This window comes from Hyperolius riggenbachi, chromosome 8 (genome assembly GCF_040937935.1).
Source record: "Hyperolius riggenbachi isolate aHypRig1 chromosome 8, aHypRig1.pri, whole genome shotgun sequence".
Lineage (NCBI taxonomy): Eukaryota > Metazoa > Chordata > Amphibia > Anura > Hyperoliidae > Hyperolius > Hyperolius riggenbachi.
Genome location: NC_090653.1, coordinates 287,700,499 through 287,721,993, shown reverse-complemented (window position 1 = coordinate 287,721,993; position 21,495 = coordinate 287,700,499). Strand labels below are relative to the sequence as shown.

The following is a 21,495-nucleotide window of genomic DNA, read 5'->3' as shown; positions in this document are numbered from 1 at the left end:
GCAGTGTCTGTCCTATCAGCCTGTCCTCCACGCAGTGTCTGTCCTATCACCCTTATCCCCCACGCAGTGTCTGTCCTATCAGCCTGTCCTCCACGCAGTGTCTGTCCTATCACCCTTATCCCCCACGCAGTGTCTGTCCTATCAGCCTGTCCCCCACGCAGTGTCTGTCCTATCAGCCTGTCCTCCACGCAGTGTCTGTCCTATCACCCTTATCCCCCACGCAGTGTCTGTCCTATCAGCCTGTCCCCCCACGCAGTGTCTGTCCTATCAGCCTGTCCTCCACGCAGTGTCTGTCCTATCACCCTTATCTCCCACGCAGTGTCTGTCCTATCACCCTTATCCCCCACGCAGTGTCTGTCCTATCAGCCTGTCCCCCACGCAGTGTCTGTCCTATCAGCCTGTCCTCCACGCAGTGTCTGTCCTATCACCCTTATCCCCCACGCAGTGTCTGTCCTATCAGCCTGTCCTCCACGCAGTGTCTGTCCTATCACCCTTATCCCCCACGCAGTGTCTGTCCTATCAGCCTGTCCTCCACGCAGTGTCTGTCCTATCACCCTTATCCCCCACGCAGTGTCTGTCCTATCAGCCTGTCCCCCACGCAGTGTCTGTCCTATCAGCCTGTCCTCCACGCAGTGTCTGTCCTATCACCCTTATCCCCCACGCAGTGTCTGTCCTATCAGCCTGTCCCCCCACGCAGTGTCTGTCCTATCAGCCTGTCCTCCACGCAGTGTCTGTCCTATCACCCTTATCCCCCACGCCGTGTCTGTCCTATCAGCCTGTCCCCCACGCAGTGTCTGCCCTATCAGCCTGTCCCCCACGCAGTGTCTGTCCTATCAGCATGTCTCCCACGCAGTGTCTGTCCTATCAACCTGTCTCCCACGCAATGTCTGTCCTATCGCCCTCATCCCCCACGCAGTGTCTGTCCTGTCACCCTGCCCCCCATGCAGTGTCTGTCCTATCACCCTGCCCCCCACGCAGTGTCTGTCCTGTCACCCTGCCCCCCACGCATGCACGCAGTTATATAATTTTGCCATGCCTGTTTAAGCAGCTTATCCACCCTCCCTGTCCTCCTGGGTTTTCCAGCCATCATCTCTTCTTCTGTTGTCAGTGCAGCTGCCTTGCTGGAGAAATTTGTGGGAGTTATGTTTAGTGAGAGAATAATTTGGCTTCCCTGCTTAGAATTTTACCAGAAATAAAAAAAAAAAAAAAAAAACCATTAAAGCAAAACTGCCCTTTTATTGACGCAATATCTGCAGCGTTCTGGGATATATTTTATTTATAATTTAGTAAAAATCACCATGCTTGAAATCCATCTGCAAATGGTGCATACGGTGCAGTAGTCTTTGTTAGGGATGGTCAATGGGATGCAAATCATTTTAAGTTGATGCAGCATTATGCAAATTTTGTATGCTAATGTATGCAGCTTGAACGTGAACCAATCAAATCCGGCTGAGGTAAATTTGGATTGGTCCATTTTCAAGATGCATGCATTTGCATACAAATTTTGCATAATCCTGCATCAACTCGCATTTCCATCTCATTGACCAGCCAGCATCTATTAACGTTCTCTGAAAACCAAGGACCTTACAGAGTATCTTTCTGTTTATCGGTGAGGTTTCGGGGTCCAAGCAAGGCGATTGGCTGCCGCTGTTTGGCAGATTAGCGCAGTTCTATGGGCAGGTTTGCTTTGCTTGCGCATTTGAAGGCTGCCGTTCTCACATTTGTCTCTTTCTGAACCGTTTGTAGAGCCAAGGAGGCTGGTTCAACTTTGGCTGGCTGACCAGAAGAAAAAATGAAGCCCACTTACCTGATGACAGAAATAAATCCGTAAGGATAAGCCGCTCGTCTTCAGCTCTTTGTGCTTAAATTTTGCAACAGCTTAGAAGAACTTCCAGGAGACATTACACATGCCACGCTTAGATGGTTTCCCCACTAGCTCCTCCGCATCTTCAAACAGGAACCTAGAGCAGTGATGGCTGACCTTGGCACTCCAGCTGTAACAAAACTACAAATCCCATCATGCCCCTGACTCCCCAAGTTTTGCTTAGAGCTGTCAGAGTATTGCAATGCCTCGTGGGACTTGTAGTTCCACCACAGCTGGAGTGCCGAGGTTAGCCATCACTGACCTAGAGGGTTAAACGTCTGAAGGGCCGCGGGGGGAATCCTCTTTTGTACCTTTCTTTCTCCGCTGCTTGGGGAGGGGGGGGGGGGGTAGAGAGCTTAGCCCTCCCGAGAAGGCTTCTATCACAGGAACTTGCAGTAGACAGAGGCTGCTTCTATTGGCTCTCTGCTCCTATCGGTCCTTGGCTATCCCTCTTTGTTTCTGTGAGTCACGGCTCCCGCACCGTTTCCGACATACCAGAGCTGCCGGTAATCATCTGACCCAGTGATGGCTAACCTTGGCACTCCAGCTGTGGTGGAACTACAAGTCCCATGAGGCATTGCAATGCTCTGACAGTTCTAAGCATAACTCGGGGAGACAGAAGCATGATGGGATTTGTAGTTTTGTCACAGCTGAAGTGCGAAGGTTAGCCATCACTGATCTAACCTGTTACTGGGCTTTACCACGTGTTGTAGTCTTTAGGAATTGATATTTTACTGACATGTGTTCGGGTATTTACCGCAGAAGTCAGTCATTTACCTCACTGCTCGGGAATTTCAGCTTTTCATGCGGTAACAGCATTTACGAATTGACCCGTTCCTAAGTGCTCGGTAAAGTCCGCTGTTTTCTGCATTACCTCATGCAGGAATGCTTTATGAATGGAGGCCACTGTATTCAAAACAGATGCTACAATTATGCACTAGAGCCCTAACATCGGAATGCAAACATGAAATCTCAAATGGGACTGGCTAGCCATGAGGGAAACTCAGCAGGGAGAGGTGGCAGCGCTTCCCAAAACAGGCTGCATCTGAATGACTACCTGCAGAGGTGTGTGGACCATTCTGCGGGCTCTGCACGTCTCTGTTGGTGGCCATTTTAGATGTGGCCTGGTTAGCAGCACTGCCATCTCTCCCCTGTTGTCTTAAGAAAAAAAAATGTGTAAACCATTTTATGCTGGAGTGGAACTATAAATCACTGGGCCCCCCTGCAAAACTTTGGATGGGGCCCCCAACTGCCAACTGCTCTCTATACCCAGACTCCTCAAGCATCACTACAGTACACAGAGGTAGATAGGCTGGGGGTGGAACAGTGGTGTACACAAGACCCTGCTGTACACTGAATAGGGACTGTCTACAAATCTTTGTCTGCAAAACTTTGCATGATTCCTGATCAGTGGCTGAGTAGATGCAGTCATTAGAACAATTGTGCAGAGAGCAGTTGTCATTCTCTCAGGATGGGGCCCCCTGTAGCTTCTGGGCCCCCCTGCGTCTGCATCCCTTGCAGGGTTTATTGTTACGCCCCTGATTTTTTGGCCAGATGCTCACAGGTTCACACTGTGTGTGTTTGGTAATTAGAGGTTAGGGTCCCTTCTAGAAGGATGACCTCATTGCGGTGGAAGGGTCCAGTACGGAACATTCTGCATGCAAACTGTTTGTGGAAGCTAACATGCTCCATTTATGTTAATTTGGTGCATCTGGTTTGAATGCATCCTGTTTATATTTCGGCTCTGCACAGCATTGACGCAGCCTGTCTTTGTGCTTAGTGGTGACCCGTTGTTAGCGTGGAGGCTTGTGACGCATCTGTACAGAGTCTGCACTGTCCTGTGTCCCAAGGGGTCACTTACCGAGCCCTGCCACTAGGCAACACAAATCCTGAGTGCTGTACAGACGCATCGTGAGGCTGTATCAAGTTCTTTAGCTAGGGACGGAAGAAAGCCAAAAATAACTTCAGAAACACCATAAACCCCGAGTATCAGCGGCTGGGGACTGGCTGCTGATACACGGCGTATCCATAATGGTTTTGCTGATGCTCACCGCTTGTGCCAACATTCCAGGCGTCTGACACACAAGATAACTCTTCGTGATTGCAAAAATCGAGTCTGTACAGACCTCTTGTGTCGTTTGGTGAAACCGCCGTACCGGATCAATAAACTTCTGACCTGAAGGACTGACTGGCACTGATCAGCGATGGAGATGGCCGGGCATTCCAGTAATTCCAGCGTGCATGCATACCGTGTGCTGATCGAAATTGGGCCAATCTGCAGCAGCGACGTTTCATTGTCCCAATTCCAATTTGCATTAAAGCGGACCTGAACTCAGAACTTCCTCCCTGCTCTAACAGATTAAGCAGCAGCATAATAACCTTTACAGAAAAACATTTCTTTGTTACAGCCGATACAAATCCTGCAATAAATCTGCAGTGTGTCCACTTCTTGCTTTCATGGAAGCACACATAGGGTTAACCTCCTGTGTTAGCCTGAGGCTGACAGCTGAGAGATTAAATTACACTTGTGATTAGTCACAGATGAGGGGGAATTAGACAAGCTAAACTCTCTAAATACATACAGGGTGCATTTCTCTAGATTTTCCTTCCATACTGTGCGAACGTTCAGGTCCACTTTAATCACAGCCTAGTCTCAAAACCTTTTAAAGGAATACTGTAGGGGGGGTCGGGGGAAATGAGTTAAACTTACCCGGGGCTTCTAATGGTCCCCTGCAGACTTCCTGTGTTGGCGCATCCACTCACCGATGTTCCGGTCCCGCCTCCGGTTCACTTCTGGAATTTCCGACTTTAAAGTCAGAAAACCACTGCGCCTGCGTTGCCGTGTCCTCGCTCCTGCTGACGTCACCAGGAGTGTATAGCACAAGCCCAGTATGGTCTGGGCCTGCGCAGTACGCTCGCAGACGCAGTGGTTTTCTGACTTTAAAGTCTGAAATTCCAGAAGTGAACCAGAGGTGGGGCCAATGCATTGGGGAGTGGCTGCGTGGGCACAGGATGTCTGTGGGGGACCATTAGAAGCCCCGGGTAAGTTCAACTCATTTTCCCCCGACCCCCTACAGTGTCCCTTTAACTAAATGTAAAGGACCACCATTGCGAAAATTGTAACATAAACTAAGAAGCACATTTCTCCCGGAGTAAAATGAGCCATAAATTACTTCTCTCCTATGTTGCTGTCACTTACAGTCGGTAGTAGAAATCTGACAGAACTGACAGGTTTTTGGGCAAATGCATTGTGAGACAGCTGGAGAGCCAAGTTTGCAGATCACTGGACTAGCCCATCTGCTCATGGGGGGGGGGGGTTCTCAGGGTTTTCTTAATTTCAAAAGCACTTAATGACAGTAGCTCAATCCAACTGCCAGAATAGTGTACAAATGAGTATGGAGACTGGCTGGTATCTTTGTATAGATCCCTTACTGGGATTTCTTGGGTAAAAATTAAACAAAATGCTAAAAATCCCCCATGAGGAGATGGACCAGTCCAATAAGACCTGTCAGTTTTGTCAAATTTCTACTACCTACTGTAAGTGACACCAACATAGGAGAAAAGTATTTTTTCCAGTAACCTCCAGGACAGGTCCACCCTGAGACGACATAGGCTCCTCCCAGGAACAGGAAACGTCCACGTAGAGTACTCTATAAATTTTAAACTGACACCCACAACTCCAGTTGACGTTTCCTGTTCCAGGAAAGCAAGGGTGCTCTATGCCGCTCACCGGTCCTTCAGATCAGGTGTGTCTGGGACTAGGTTGGCGGTGTATCAGGGGGACCTGCCTGGAGGTGGTTTTGGATCCCTAGAGAGAAGATGGAGGTACCTGTCTTCGGCGCTCCTATGGCTACCCGAGTTGAGGTGGATCTAAGAGGAGCAAGCGGCGTCCGTGATTCACTAGAAGGCAGAGGCCGTTGGCGCGCTGGAGTGGTGTGAGGGCTGTCCCTGAGCTTCCGGAGGGTTGGCTGGATTTGCCCTCAATGGCTGCTTCCGTATAGGAACTTCCGCCCTTACATGACGTCACTTCCGGTCGGCGCGGTGAAGAGACGTCGGAACTCTGCAGGGCTCGGCAGTTTGTTTGTTGAGCGGAGCAGGATGGACGCTAAGCAGGAGCCAGGAAAGGTGAGTAGACGGGCTGGAGGCTTGGAGACCTTAATGGTATGAGCCACGCCGCGTCTATGCTGAGGTCTGTTTTTACCAAGACATGTTTATATGCAAACCCTGTCTATGCCTGCTTGGAGAATGTAATTTTACTGAATTTTAGATGAATTTTACAGGCTGTTAGGCCACGGGTGGCCTCTATATGGTTGTGCGAAGCTGATTTTGTATTGTTGCTATGTATAGTCAAATATGACACAACATATTACATTATGTGAATGGCTTAGAGGCGGGCTGTATGATTCTTAGGCTATTCTGTTAATGCATACTAGTATCCTTTTGAATCTGCCTCTCCCTTTTGGTTTTGGAAACCTATCTTTTGTATCACAATGCTGTAACACAAGTCACCTGGGTGATTCTTCCCCATTATTGATACAGGATGGTGACTGTGTATTATTTTATATGTCATTATAGGGCGGAGAATCTGCTGATCCTTCAAGACCAAGGAGGCGGTGCCCGCTCTGTGATACAAAACTTGCCCATACATATACTAAACAGTTTTGTCAGGCCTGCTTTATGAAATTAATTCAGGAACAGTCAGGAGGGTTGAAGGAGGAAATCATGTCTGCAGTTAAACAGGAGATGGCAGAGACAATAAAATCAATAAGGGAAGCCTTTACGGCAGCAGTTGCTCCGCCTGCCGATGCAATGGAGGCTGGGACTAGTACAGCTACACCTTTAACCCCTGATCCTAAGGCTGTTACCACACAGCCTGAACAACCTGATAAACACAAGAGTAAGGCCTCATCTAAGAGACGTATTATTTCGTCCTCAGAAGAAGAGGGTATAGATGAAGAGGATGAGGATAACGATGGGTCAGATGCATCTTCCGTAAAAAGTATGGATAGTATGTCAGATCCTAAGAAAGTTTCTAGATTTAGATTCCCGGCGGATGACACAGAGCAACTTATTTTAGCGATCAATAAGACTCTTAACATTGAGCCAGAGAAGACAAAAGACATATCAGTACATGATAGGCTATACCAGGGAATGGAACCAGCGGAACCACTAACCTTTCCCATTCATATTTCTACTAAAAATACAATTATGAGTCAGTGGAAGTATCCGGACAAGAAACTATTTATGTCTAAAGGATTTATTAAGAGATTTCCGTTTAAAGAAGATGATGTTAAGATGTGGAATCGTTGTCCCAAGCTTGATGCGGCTTTTTCGCAGGTTAACAAACAGAACGAATTAGCATTTGAAGATCTGGGATATCTCAAAGATCCACAAGATAAGAAAGTAGAGTTTGCTCTGAAAAAAGCCTGGTCCTCAGCTGGTGCAAATTTTCGGCCGGCAGCAGCTACTACATGTGTAGCAAGAGTATTGGCATTATGGGTGAAAAAAGTGGAAGAGAATGTTCAGAAAGGAGCTTCTAAAGAAGACATACTAGGGTCGTTCGATGTGGTGTCTAGGGCTACTGACTATATTACAGATGCGGCAGCAGAGAATATAAGAATAAATGCGAGAACAACAGCTTTAATTAATACTGCCAGGCGCAATTTATGGATCAAAAATTGGGAGGGCAGTCAGACTTCGAAAGCAAGAGTATGCAATATACCGTTCGATGGTGAGTTATTATTTGGAGCACAACTAGATGAGATATTGGAGAGAACTTCTAACAAGAAGAAGAGTTTTCCAGTTAAGAAGAAATTTGTGCAGAATAAGAGATTCTTCAGGAGAAATAGGCAGGAGAATAAAGAAAGGCCTCAACAAAGAAGGAAGCCTTGGGCAATTAACAAAGAGGGGGCAAAAAAGAACTTTCTTTTTCGAAGCTCAGACGTTCAAGAAAGGAAGTGACGCCAGAGAAAAAGTTGGGGGTCGTCTAATGAGATTTTATTCCCAGTGGACAAAAGTCAGCAGAAACGATTTCATCCTCAATCTCATAAATACAGGATACAGGATTCAATTTCAGTCATTGCCAGGAAACAGATTCATCACTACTCCTCTTCCCAGGGACAAAGAAAGAAAAGAGGCCCTGGGAAAGATCATAAACGATATGGTGGAGGAAAAAGCGGTGGTCCCTGTTCCGCGCAATCAGATACAAAGGGGTTTTTACTCGACGATCTTTATGGTAAAAAAGCCGACGGGCAAGTTCAGACTAATTCTGAACCTCAAGCCTCTAAACCCCTTTGTATCTTATCAAAGATTCAGGATGGAATCAATATTCTCTGTGAGAAACTTACTAACCCCCAACTGCGTAATGACGAACATAGACTTGAGAGATGCTTACTGGCACATCCCAATAAGAGAGTCATCCCAGAGGTTCCTCAGATTTGCGGTAAAGGGAAGGAAGTTGATTCAACATTTCCAGTTCAATGCTCTACCTTTCGGAATATCATCAGCCCCACGCATCTTCTCGAAGGTAATGGGGGAAGTGATAAAGTATTTCCACACAGAAGGAATCCTGGTAATTCCTTATCTGGACGACTTACTGATAGTAGCAGATTCATACCAGCAAGCAGAAAGGAACACAGCGAGAGTGTTGGAACAATTACAGGCTCTGGGATGGATAATCAATTGGGAAAAATCGATTCTTCAACCAACATCAAGAATACAATTTCTGGGAGTTCTGATAGATTCAGGGACACAAAGACTTTATCTGACAACAGAAAAGATAACAAAGGTAAGAAGAATCATAAAGGAGTGCAACAAGGATCCAGACTTGTCAATAAGGGAAATCATGAAGGTGCTGGGCTTCTTAACCTCGACATCTCCAGCAATTCAGTGGGCCCTGATGCACACAAGACATCTACAGTTTTGGATGATGCAAAACTGGAACAAAAAACAGGAGGATCTGGAAAGGCAGATAAGATGTCCAACAGAAGTGCTGAGATCGCTGGACTGGTGGCTATCAGAGAAGATTCTGACGGAAGGAAGATTATGGAATGTTCCAGCCAAGAAGTACATCACCACAGATGCAAGTCTAATTGGATGGGGAGCCCATCTGGAAGGAACAGTGATGCAGGGACTGTGGTCCAAGTGGATAAGAAACCAGTCTTCAAATTACAGAGAATTAAGAGCAATAAAAGAGTCACTAGTACAGGGTCTGCAGATATTAAAGGGCCAACATGTTCAAGTCAGGACAGACAACACGACCGCTGTGGCTTATATAAATCGACAGGGAGGAACAAGATCAAAAAAGCTCTTGGATCTGGCGATGGAAGTATTGATACTCGCAGAGGAAAATTTCCTGTCATTGTCAGCAATTCATCTAAAAGGATCTCTAAACAACATGGCAGATTTCCTAAGCAGACACAGCCTGTCGAACTCGGAAATGGAAATATCACACAGAGTATTCAAAAGTCTAGTAAAAATGTGGGGACGTCCCCAGATAGACATGTTCGCAAACAAGTCAAACACAAAATGCAGGAGGTTCTATTCGTTGAATCCCAGAGAGGGAGCGGAAGCGGTGGATGCACTCAGTCAGAACTGGACATTCGAGAGGGGATATGCGTTTCCACCGATTCAGCTTATTCCGCCGGGTGTTACAGAAACTGATGCAGACAAGGGTAACAGTCATTATGGTAACACCGGATTGGCCAGGAAGAAGTTGGTATCCGATGATTCTAAAAATGAGGTTGGAGGGTCCATTGAGAATCTCTCACAGGGATACACTATCCAGCAAATCAGGAAGAAATCTAGACTGTATACCAAATCTAAACCTGTCTGCCTGGCTTCTGAGAGGTCTCCGTTAAGAAAGAGAGGGGTTTCAGAAAGAGTCATAAGTACACTATTAGATTGTAGAAAAAAGGTGACGCGGAAAATATACTTAAAATATTGGAAAACCTTCAATATGTGGAAAGAACAGTCGGGATTTTCAGGAGATATAATACCTACTGTATTAGAATTTCTACAAGATGGTGTGGAAAAGAATATTTCTTTAAGTACTTTAAAGGTACAAGTAGCGGCAATATCTACTTTTCTGGATATAAGGTTAGCAGGGGACCCCCTTATAATCCAGTTCTTCAGATCCATTGAGAGAAAGAAGCCCATAGTGAATAGAAAAGTTCCCAGCTGGAACTTATCTTTAGTACTAAAGGTATTGAAAGAGGAACCTTTTGAGCCATTATCGGAGATTCCTTTAAAGGGACTCCGAGCAGTGCAAAAACTATGGAAAGATGCATATCATTTTAAAGCTCTCTTTCTCCTCTTTCCAATGATATATAAACCACCGCCCTACGTCTTTTAGTTTTCGCTATTTTCGCGATTGAAATTGCCGCGGCCGCGATTTTGATCGCGAAAATAGAGAAAACTAAAAGGCGTAGGGCAACGATTTAGGTGTCGTCAGAAAGAGGAGAAAGAGAGCTTTAAAATGATATCCATCAAGCCATAGTTATATTGTATTACACAGGCCGACACTTTCCCCAGTGTCAGCAGCTCCATTCTGCTGAATGCAGCTGCTGACTTTGACAAAAAGTCGCCCTGTGTAATACAATATAACTATGGCTTGATGGATATCATTTTAAAGCTCTCTTTCTCCTCTTTCTGACGACACCTAAATCGTTGCCCTACGCCTTTGAGTTTTCTCTATTTTCGCGATCGAAATCGTGGCCGCGGCAAATTCAATCGCGAAAATAGCAAAAACTAAAAGGCGTAGGGTGGCGGTTTATATATCATTGGAAAGAGGAGAAAGAGAGCTTTAAAATGATGTGCATCTTTCCATAGTTTCTGCACTGCTCGGAGTCCCTTTAAGACTTCTTACAATGAAGACTATCTTTCTAATCGCCATTACTTCAGCGAGGAGAGTAAGTGAGCTGGAAGCGTTAGGTTTTGATGAGCCGTTCTGTATAATATTTAATGATAGGGTAGTATTAAAGACATGTGAGGAATTTCTTCCCAAAGTAACGACAACATTTCACAGATCACAGGAAATTGTGTTACCTTCATTTAATTCAGAACCAGCATTGGATGTCAGGAGATGTCTTATTTCATACATGGAAAGAGTAGCAGAGTTTAGAGAATCAAGAGCTCTATTCATAAATACCTCAGGGGCTACAAAGGGGAAGAAAATGTCGAAGAGAACCATAGCCAAATGGATAAAGTTGGTTATAGAGGAAGCTTATAAGTTAGCAGGAACCTCACTAACAGGTACAGTTAGGGCCCACTCTACTAGGGCAGCTGCCACATCATGGGCTTACAGAGCGGGTGCAACGCCAGAAGAGATTTGCAGAGCGGCTACGTGGACAAGTCTCGGCACCTTCTCAAGACACTACAGGGTGAATCTGATGTCTGCAAGACAACAATCATTCGGAAGGAAAGTTCTGCAGGCAGTAAGCCCACCCTAAAATTGGTAAGATTCTTGCTTATCTTCTCAGGGTGGACCTGTCCTGGAGGTTACTGGAAAAACCATTGTTAGTTACCTGGTAACTTCCTTTTTAGTAACCTCCAGGACAGGTCCGTAACCCACCCGTTTATAGAGGTATAGAGATGTGAATATATATATATACGTATGCCTTATGGATTGTTAGATGGATGGGGACACCTGCTATGAGTAACAGTTCTTGTGGTTGACTGGAGTTGTGGGTGTCAGTTTAAAATTTATAGAGTACTCTACGTGGACGTTTCCTGTTCCTGGGAGGAGCCTATGTCGTCTCAGGGTGGACCTGTCCTGGAGGTTACTAAAAAGGAAGTTACCAGGTAACTAACAATGGTTTATGGCTCATTTAACTCTGGAAGAAACCTACTTTTTATATGTATGTTTACATGTATTTTAATTTTTTTTTTCGACGGTGGTCCCTTAAAGAGTACCTGAGTCTTCAGTATGGAAAGACATACTGTATATACTCGAGTATAAGTCGACTCAATATTCATTCCTCTTAAGCGTGATTTTTTTTATTGACTCAAGTATAAGTCTACCCAGTAAAGTTAACGGTTGCACTTGGTCACCAGGAGGAGTTAATGACTGCACTGCATACAGTATTGCAGCCAATACCTCCTCCTGGCCCCCAAGTGCAGCAATTATTCACTCCCTTTTATACAGCCCAGTCCCCCCCCCCCCCCCCCCCCTTCCCCTTTCCTTGTTAATTGCTGTGGCCAGGACCTTCTTACCTGTGTGTTCTTGGCATTTCCTTACCTCGACGTATCACTTATCACTGGGTAAATTGCTGCAAATGGGAATGTCACCAATAGTACAAACATTACTCAGTGTACTCAGTGTTGTCTGTGACTCATGTATAAGGCAACCCCTATACTTTTATGAAGTAAATCAGACCTAAATTTCTAGACTGGAGTATATACAGTACTTGCCTATAGAGTTTTCCTACGCCGTCCTCCGGTCCCCTGTTGCCGAGCTTGGGACCCCCTGAAGATTACCGATAAGGGCTTGTCTTGTAATCACCTTGCTGCTGCGCTCCTTTTCGCCTACAAGCGCGGCCACACTGTGCCTGCACGAGTACTGACATGCCTTCACGTGAGCACCCCCGAGCCTACGCAATAGCCGCTCATGGCAGAAGATGATCATGGCGTTGAAGTTAAGGGGGGGGTCCCTGGCGGCCGCAGAGGATAGCCTGGGAAGCTGTAGGAGGATCCCTCTCCTTAGGTAAGTATATGCTTTTTAGTTTGTACGCCTCTGGTTCTCTTGAAAGGCTGTCCCTAGAGACAGATGCCATCTACTAGTGATCAGAATGCCGGATGTCAGGGGATTTGTTTTTCCTCTGTGATTGAGTCTTCTGTCTTAAAAATGCCATGACATGACCACAAGGTGCACATATGGACACTCTGTGGGAGGGGCTGCTGCTTGTATTGCTTCATCTTGCTGGTTAGACTAAAAAGGGGTGGGGCAAAGATTCCTCCCCGTCTCCCTGAGAATACTGCAGCCTGTATCGATGTCAGCCTGTCATTCAGTAAGTAACTAGTGGCTGCAGAACAGGATCCTTTAAAGTGATTTTTTTTATTTATATTTTAACTTTAATTAAATGGAACCTTAACTAAGAGGGATATGGATGTTTCCATTTAAACAATACCAGTTGCCTGGCAGTCTTGCTGATCTCTTTGGCTGCAGTAGCGGCTGAATCACACACCTGAAACAAGCATGCAGCTAATCCAGTCTGACTTCAGTCAGAGTACCTGATCTGCTGCATGCTTGTTCAGGGGCTGTGGCTAAAAGTATTAGAGACACAGGATCAGCAGGGGAGTCGGGCAACTGGTATTATTTTAAATGGAAGAATCCACATCACAACAGTGGGTGGAATCAACAGAAAGTGCAATTGTTTTGATCAGTTTCAAGCCGCATATTATTTGCATTTAATTTGCATGCAAGCCGGGAAATAATTAGAATCTCATGGACCATATCTATTGATCAGACCTGAATATTGCATGTTTACAATTTGAGCAAACGCACACAATTGTGATCACAGCGGATCCTGCGACAGGTCCGGCTGTGGGATTGAAAGCATGTTTTTTTATAGCTGAATGTAGAGAATCCGTATGTAATGTACTGACACGCATGAAAATGACCCCCGGTGGTATAGTCATTATGAGCGGTCTATAGTGCAGTCAGTAAGAGCGAGACCATGGCACAACCATACTGAACTGTGATCATCTGTGTTTGCAGATCGTCTGGGACGGGTCCAAGCAGCGCTGGGTGGATCTGAACGAGCCGGAGGAGGATGAGGTGAGGGAATACATGAGATCTGACCTCTGTTTTATCAGCGTTACTGAATAGAAGCAAGTCTGTGTGCCCTTAAAATGGGATGAAACGCCATATTAACTGAAAAAAAAAAAAAAATCATCCAATCAGAAATGACTTATTTATCTTACCTATTCTGTGTTTTTAGTGTTCACGGAAAGATTTAGGAGAAATGTGATATGAAAAAAAAAAATTCTGTGGGTTTCCATCCTTACTGTTTCTCTTTGATGGCAAAAGTGACATCACTTCTGCCCTTTTTTTTCCCCCCAATTCAGCTCAGTGTTACTTATTCCTCCCTACTGCCACAGCTTACTGCCCCTCCCACAGCAAACATCACCCAGACAACAGGCTTAAAGTGAACCAGAGACGAAGCACCCTCATGTATTTACCATATATATCAGTGGGAACATTAGAGAAAACACCTACCCTGCTCTCTGTTTCATTCTTCACTGCTCAGCCTGCTTGTTAACAGCCCTGATAAAATCTCCGACTGAGCATTCAGTCTGGCTTTGCTCAGGACTCATTATAGCTGAGTCATTATAGTAGAGCCAGAAGGGGGCAGGCTTGGGCTTGAAAAGACTACAGAGAAGACAGACTCAGCTATAATGATTCCTGAGCAAAGCCAGACTGAATGCTCAGTCGGGGATTTTATCAGGGCTGATAACAAGCAGGCTGATCAGTGAAGAATGAAACGGAGCAGGGTAGGTGTTTTAGTGCTCCCACTGATATAAATGGAGTAATACATGAGGGTGCTTTGTCTCTTGTTCACCTTAAAGGGATCCTTAACTGAGAGGGATATGGATGTTTCCTTTTAAACAATACCAGTTGCCTGGCTGTCCTGCTGATCTCTTTGGCTGTACTAGCGACTGAATCACACACCTGAAACAAGCATGCAGCTAATCCAGTCGGACTTCAGTCAGAGCACCTTATCTGCTGCATGCTTGTTCAGGGGCTGTGGCTAAAAGTATTAGAGACACAGGATTAGCAGGAGAGTCAGGCAGCTGGTATTATTTTAAAAGGAAAAATCCATATCCTTCTAGGTTTAGGTTCCCTTTAACATCACTGTGTAAACTATTCAAAGGGAGAGGGTATTCAATTACTTTCTGGTCAAAGTGTCCTTATCTTATCTGAAATAGGAAGCTTACTGTTTTTTTTTTTTTTGCATGCTGAGATAAGCTTGTTACTGTAACTAAAAAAAAACCTCACACAATCCCGCTGACACTGCACAATTCCTGCAGTTATGGAAAAAAGGAAGAAGACCCAGCTCCGTCATCCAAATCAATTCAATATGCGTTTATTGCTTCATATGGCAAGTTACATGCAACCTTTCGAGAGGTCTTCCTCTCTTTATCAAGCCCAACAAGCTATCTAAGATACTGAAAGCACATGCTATTTATACTCTGGCTCCAACCAAGGAACCAGTCTGATTCAACCAAGCACTGTTGTGCCAACCAATAGGGAAAACATTGTGTTAAAAGCCCGCCCATGACACGGCAGGCCTGATGGGGAACAAGTTCTGTATAAAGTACCCCAGTTGCTAATCTCCTACATGACGCACCGACTAATAGAAACCGAATGCGGAAACTGCTTCAAATCGGAAACCCGAAAGTGAGTGCGCGGCGCAAGTGAATCGCCGACCAAAAGCTGCGTCATACCCGGTAGTGCCGTACATCACTGTGTGACGTTTTCTACCAGCACCTTGGCCGGACCTGAAGGAAGACCGCATGTAACACGCTGTAGTCTCCACCCATTGTGCCAAAGCGCTGTAACAAAATTGCAACAAAAAAACTCTGCTGGGTCCTGGATTGGCACAACGCCTGCCAAAGAATATTAAGGCATCCATATCAAATGCATGGTCCAATCTTGCATTCACAATTGAGAACCCCAGGACCTAGACAACCCAGCTTCCTGATCCACCCGCTTCCTGCTGCCCACACACTGCAGATGGATTTCCCCCATCTGTGCTCCCCCCTGGTGTTGGCAGCAGAGCTCTCACCTGTGTGTCCGGTGGCTTCTCTCCATGCGGCGGGTCTACTCCTCCCCCTGGGGGTTGGCAGCAGAGCTCTCACCTGTCCTGTCCCTGCGCCTTCTCCTGCGTCCACCGGCTTCTCTCCATGCGGTTGGTCTACTCCTCCCCCCGGGGGTTGGCAGCAGAGCTCTCACCTGTCCTGCTGCTGCGCCTCCTCCTGTGTCCGGTGGCTTCTCTCCATGCGGGTCTACTCCTCCCCCCTGGTGTTGGCAGCAGAGCTCTCACCTGTCCTGTCCCTGCGCCTTCTCCTGCGTCCACCGGCTTCTCTCCATGCGGTAAGTCTACTATTCCACGAGTCATGTGGCAAAAGCTGGATGTCAGACGCTAGAGGTCGGGAGTATATGACCTCTAGTGTTTGACCACTAGCCTTTGTCACTTGACACAGGAGGAGGAGCCCTGCAGCAATCAATCAAAGCCACCAGATGCTGGAGGAGGCGCAGCAGCAGGACAGGTAAGTGCTCTGCTGGTAACACTCTGTGATCGAAGGTGGCTAGAGACGCGCCCCCGACCCGCTAGCGAGCAAACAAAAATTGCCCCATTCATTTACCACCTGGATCGTCTGCAATTGACCCCTAAAGTCCTGTGGTCTGGGGCGTTCTGTGCATGAGCAGCCTGGCCATGTGTGTGTGCCCCCATCGCGCTCCCATCGCCAGGAGTTTTCTGCACCTGCGCAGTACTATTACGCAAGCGCTGAACGCTCCTGGGGACGGGGGTGTGCATGTCCGAACTGTGTCTGTGTTGACTTGAGGACTTTCCGGGGGCCAATTGCAGACAATCCAGGCAGCGGAGGACAGCGAGGGAGCGATCAGCCATGCATATATTTTTTTCTCGCTCCCCATCTCGGGTACACTTTAACCACTTAAGTACCAGCGGTCTCTGCCCCCTTAAGGACCAGAGACTGCTGGTACAGAAACTGCGGAATCCAGACGAATCACTGCATATACCCGCCGTCACCACCGCACGCCGGGATCCTCCTGACATCCACTATGCCATCTCTATGATGGCTGAGTCATGTGAGCCGGTCAAGAGCCGCTTTCATTGGCACCTGACCCTGCCTATCAATGTAAGCCAATGGGAGTTGCTTACATTGATAGACACGACCAGGAGCCAATAAAATCTGCTCCTGACCGGCTCACATGACTCTGCCGTCATAGAGACGGGCAGAGCGAGTGACCTGCGGCTGGAGCGATGAAAACGGCAGATGCGCACTGCGGCAGTGATTGAAATCTACGCCCTGCCAGCCAGGTGACCACCAAAACAGGGCATAGATTTCAATCACCTCGGTCCTTAACCCCCCTGGCGGTTAAAAAATTCCGCCAGGAGGCAGCGCAGCAGTTTTTTTTTTTTTTTTTTTAAATCATGTAGCGAGCCCAGGGCTCGCTACATGATAGCCACTGCTCAGCGGCATCCCCCCGCCCGCTTTGATCGCCTTCTACGATCTCCGTTCAGGGATTTCCTGAAGGGCTTCCCCCGTCTGGACGTCATTGGGAGTCCCGATCCACCCCTCAGCGCTGCCTGGCACTGATTGGCCAGACAGCGCACGGGGTCTGGGGGTCTGCGGCGCGACGGATAGCGGCGATCGAGCGCGGGGTGGCGGCGATCGGTGTGCTGATGCAGCTAGCAAAGTGCTAGCTGCGTGCAGCAAAAAAAAAAAAATTAAGCAAATCGGCCCAGCAGGGCCTGAGAAAACCTACTGCGCGGCTTACCCCGAACTACGTTCGGGGTTACCGCCAAGGAGGTTAAAGTGAACCAGAGACAAAATATTCTTGTATTTTACCACATATATCAGTGGGAACATTAGAAAAAGCACCTACCCTGCTCTCTGTTTCATTCTTCACTACTCAGCCTGCTTGTTATCAGCCCTGATAAAATCCCCGACTGAGCATTCAGTCTGGCTTTGCTCAGGAATCATTATAGCTGAGTCTGTCTTCTCTTTTGTTGTCTTTTCAAGCCCAAGCCTGCCCCCTTCTGGCTCTGCTATAATTACTCCGCTATAATGATTCCTGAGCAGAGCCAGACTGAATGCTCAGTGGGGAATTTTATCAGGGCTGATAACAAGCAAGCTGAGCAGTGAAGAATGAAACCGAGAGCAGGGTAGGTGTTTTCTCTAACGTTCCCATTGATATATACGGTAAATACATGAGGGTGCTTCGTCTCTGGTTCACTTTAACGACTGAGGTGATTAAAGGAGCTTTTCACTGAAGAAAAAAGTGCTGTGTTTAACTGTTTGAATGCTGTTCTGCTACAATTAGTTTTGTGGCAGTAGATTTTATGCTGTAAATCTTTTAGAATAAAGAGGAAATGCTGAGTATCACACAACTTTAAGGCCTAGTTCCCTCAGGACATGGTAGAGCACACAGGAAAAACTCGATGCCTTTTTTATATGATTTATTTATAAATATACACTTGCAAAAACCCATTGAATTGTCCTGAATGGGCTTGTAACAACCACACCAAAACTGCAGCGTGAAGGTGGTTAGCAATTCAGCGACAATCGCATTGTCAGCAGGGACAGCCACGTGTAGGAAGCCAATCAAGTTACATAGATCCCACAAACGCATCTGATCCAAGAAGCAGATCAGATCACACACAGGTACCGGTATGTACAGTATAAATCATTAATCAAAACCTTCCATTTCTCTAGAGTAAGCCCCTCCCTCCACCTCCATCCGGCATTCCGAAGAGACCTCCGGCTCCCTCTGCTGGCCCTGGAGGACCCGGGTCAACAAACCCATTCTCCAAAAGAGCAGGTGAGTGTCCCATGACTCCTGCTTGTGACGGTGACATTCTGATGTGTGACGTTCCTGGATGGTATCTCGTGCCATGCGGGCTGCTTGTAATGGGACTTGGGGTTGATTCACAAAGCTTACTTACTTTTCATTTAACTGTAAGGAGTGCTAATGCATGATATAAACAAATAAGGGGAGATAATGAATGAGATAAATACATAAGGAGAGCTAAACCATGAGTTATGACAAATAAGGAGAGCTAAACCATGAGTTATGACAAATAAGGAGAGCTAAACCACCTGTTATGTCAAATAAGGAGAGCTAAACTATGATTTATGTCAGATAGGGAGAGCTAAACCATGAGTTATGTCAGATGAGGAGAGCTAAACCATGAGTTATGTCAGATGAGGAGAGCTAAACCATGAGCTATGTCAAATAAGGAGAGCTAAACTATGAGTTATGTCATTTAAGGAGAGATAAATTGTGAGTTAATAAGGTGACATAATTTAACAGAAAATCTTTGTGAATCGGGTCCCTTGTGTGTAAAGATGGTCAACTACATGCTAATAATTCTAGTTTGCTTGTAAATGTAATGCAAACTGTATGGTTCTTGGAATTAACCCAAACTCAGCAGGAAATGCCTCTGATTGGCTCCATTCTAAACCATTCAGAATGATTTGCATCATTGTCTCTCTGTAGTTTTTGTGTCTGGTGATGCGATTAGTCAGCCCCTCCGTATTACAGATGGGGGTATTATATGGTGTCTTATCCTTGTACCGATTGTTCTGCTTTCTTCAAGGGGCTACCCGAGGACGTTATGTGGATGTGCTAAACCTTAACCAAGGCAGCAGCAAGCCCACCAGCTCCATGCTTCCCCCCGCCGATCTGTTTGCTCCTCTAGCCCCAATGCCCATCCCTGCCAACCTCCTTGTTCCTAGCTCAGGTATGTTGTGCTACCTCCATAGCCTGCAGCATCCTGCACCAGAGGAGCTTACACTCTAATGTCCTTATTATACATTTATATAGCTCTGGCATATTCCACAGCACTGTACAGAGATCACTGATCCATTCCCATCAGTCTCTGCACCAGAGGAGCTTACACTCTAATGTCCTCACCACAGTCACACACTATTATTATTATACATTTATATAGCTCTGACATACTCCACAGCGCTGTACAGAGATCACTGATCCATTCCCATCAGTCTCTGCACCAGAAGAGCTTACACTCTAATGTCCTCACCACAGTCGCACACTATTATTATTATACATTTATATAGCTCTGACATATTCCACAGCGCTGTACAGAGATCACTGATCCATTCCCATCAGTCTCTGCACCAGAAGAGCTTACACTCTAATGTCCTCACCACAGTCACACACTATTATTATTATACATTATATAGCTCTGACATATACCACAGCCCTGTACAGAGATCACTGATCCATTCCCTTCAGTCTCTGCACCAGAGGAGCTTACACTCTGTCCTCACCACAGTCACACACTATTATTATTATACATTTATATAGCTCTGACATATTCCACAGCGCTGTACAGAGATCACTGATCTATTCCCATCAGTCTCTGCACCAGAAGAGCTTACACTCTAATGTCCTCACCACAGTCACACACTATTATTATTATACATTATATAGCTCTGACATATTCCACAGCACTGTACAGAGATCACTGATCCATTCCCTTCAGTCTCTGCACCAGAGGAGCTTACACTTTAATGTCCTCACCACAGTCACACACTATTATTATTATACATTTATATAGCTCTGACATATACCACAGCGCTGTACAGAGATCACTGATCCATTCCCATCAGTGTGCACCAGAGGAGCTTACACTCTAATGTCCCCACCACAGTCACACACTATTATTATACATTTATATAGCTCTGACATACACCACAGCGCTGTACAGGGAGGGATCACTGATCCATTCCCATCAGTCTCTGCACCAGAGGAGCTTACACTCTAATGTCCACTCCAGATCCTGTTGTTGCTAGGCTTGTATTTACTCTTGTTTGTCTCTTTCTGACAGTCCCGGAGGAGGATCAGCCCAGCCTTGGCGAGGAGGCAGACACAGCGCAGTCTATGGAGCAGCAAGGCATTGATCATCCAGCACAGGCACAGGTCAGTTGGTGGGAGGGGCCATCTATTGAACTGCAATTTTAAGGTGCCAATACATTACTCGATACTAGGGGCAGATCGACCTTCTAGTTTGATGATTTTTTTTTTAATAGGTTCCACAAGCAATGCTGCAAATTCAGTCATTTAAACCCCTAAGCAAAGAATTGGTGCTACAACATGGCCGGGTACACAACAGTAATTGCGTTTGATATTGCAACGACTGACACACCGCCAACTGGTGTCCTTTGTAAGTGTATGTGTCCCCTGCTCTTGTGCAGTGTTAAAGCCTTACCTCTCCACCGGCGTGACTTCTGACTTCCTATTGGTATTTGGCATCACCGCGAGCGCAAGTACCACATGTCCCTGGCACAGGCGTGACATCACTACGCAGGTTAAGTCGTATTACAGGTGCTGGCGTTGATGCTGATCTCAGGAGGAGGCCAGGAGTCGTGCCAGCGGAGAGGTGAGCCCTTGAGCGCATGCGTGCGGACGTACACACAAGAAGCCTGGCAGGTGGCGCCACTAGGATGATTTCCAATAGATTTCATTCTGAAATCTATTCCCAATCACTGTGCAGTATGTGGGCAGTTAATGAATTCCTCTCTAGTGCTTGATCTGACCATACGTCAAGTAATGTATGGCCAGCTTTAGTGTCTCGTTGGACAATGGCCAGTTCCCCTGCTTATGGTAAACTTCACATATTTAGCATCACGTATCTGCCTGGCACTCAGCAGCCTATGTGACGGCAGCAGACGTGTTGGGGAAGTCAGACGTCCACCTGCTGGTGGGATTGGCAGGTCTTGTCTGAGAAAAGATCTATGCTTTACTGCTCTGTGGTGAAATTAAACCTGTGAGTACAGGGAAGAGTCTCGATGGTTCAGAGCATGGAGTGCCCATTAAGGTGGCCATTAACGGTCCAATTTCTAGCGAAGAATCGTTC

General features: G+C 46.4%; 1 protein-coding gene across 3 annotated transcripts in view; it reads left to right on the top strand.

Annotated features, from left to right (window-relative positions):
- SEC16A (SEC16 homolog A, endoplasmic reticulum export factor) overlaps nucleotides 1-21,495 on the top strand; it is a 149,766-nt gene that overhangs the window by 103,920 nt on the left and 24,351 nt on the right. For 2 of the 3 annotated variants that reach the window (XM_068249125.1, XM_068249124.1), the window contains exons 24-28: nucleotides 1,747-1,827; nucleotides 13,581-13,640; nucleotides 18,329-18,434; nucleotides 19,213-19,356; nucleotides 20,467-20,558. In XM_068249125.1, the coding sequence (XP_068105226.1) occupies nucleotides 1,747-1,827; nucleotides 13,581-13,640; nucleotides 18,329-18,434; nucleotides 19,213-19,356; nucleotides 20,467-20,558 (483 nt within the window). The remainder of the gene's footprint in view (nucleotides 1-1,746; nucleotides 1,828-13,580; nucleotides 13,641-18,328; nucleotides 18,435-19,212; nucleotides 19,357-20,466; nucleotides 20,559-21,495) is intronic. The other variant, XM_068249127.1, reaches the window with a different exon arrangement.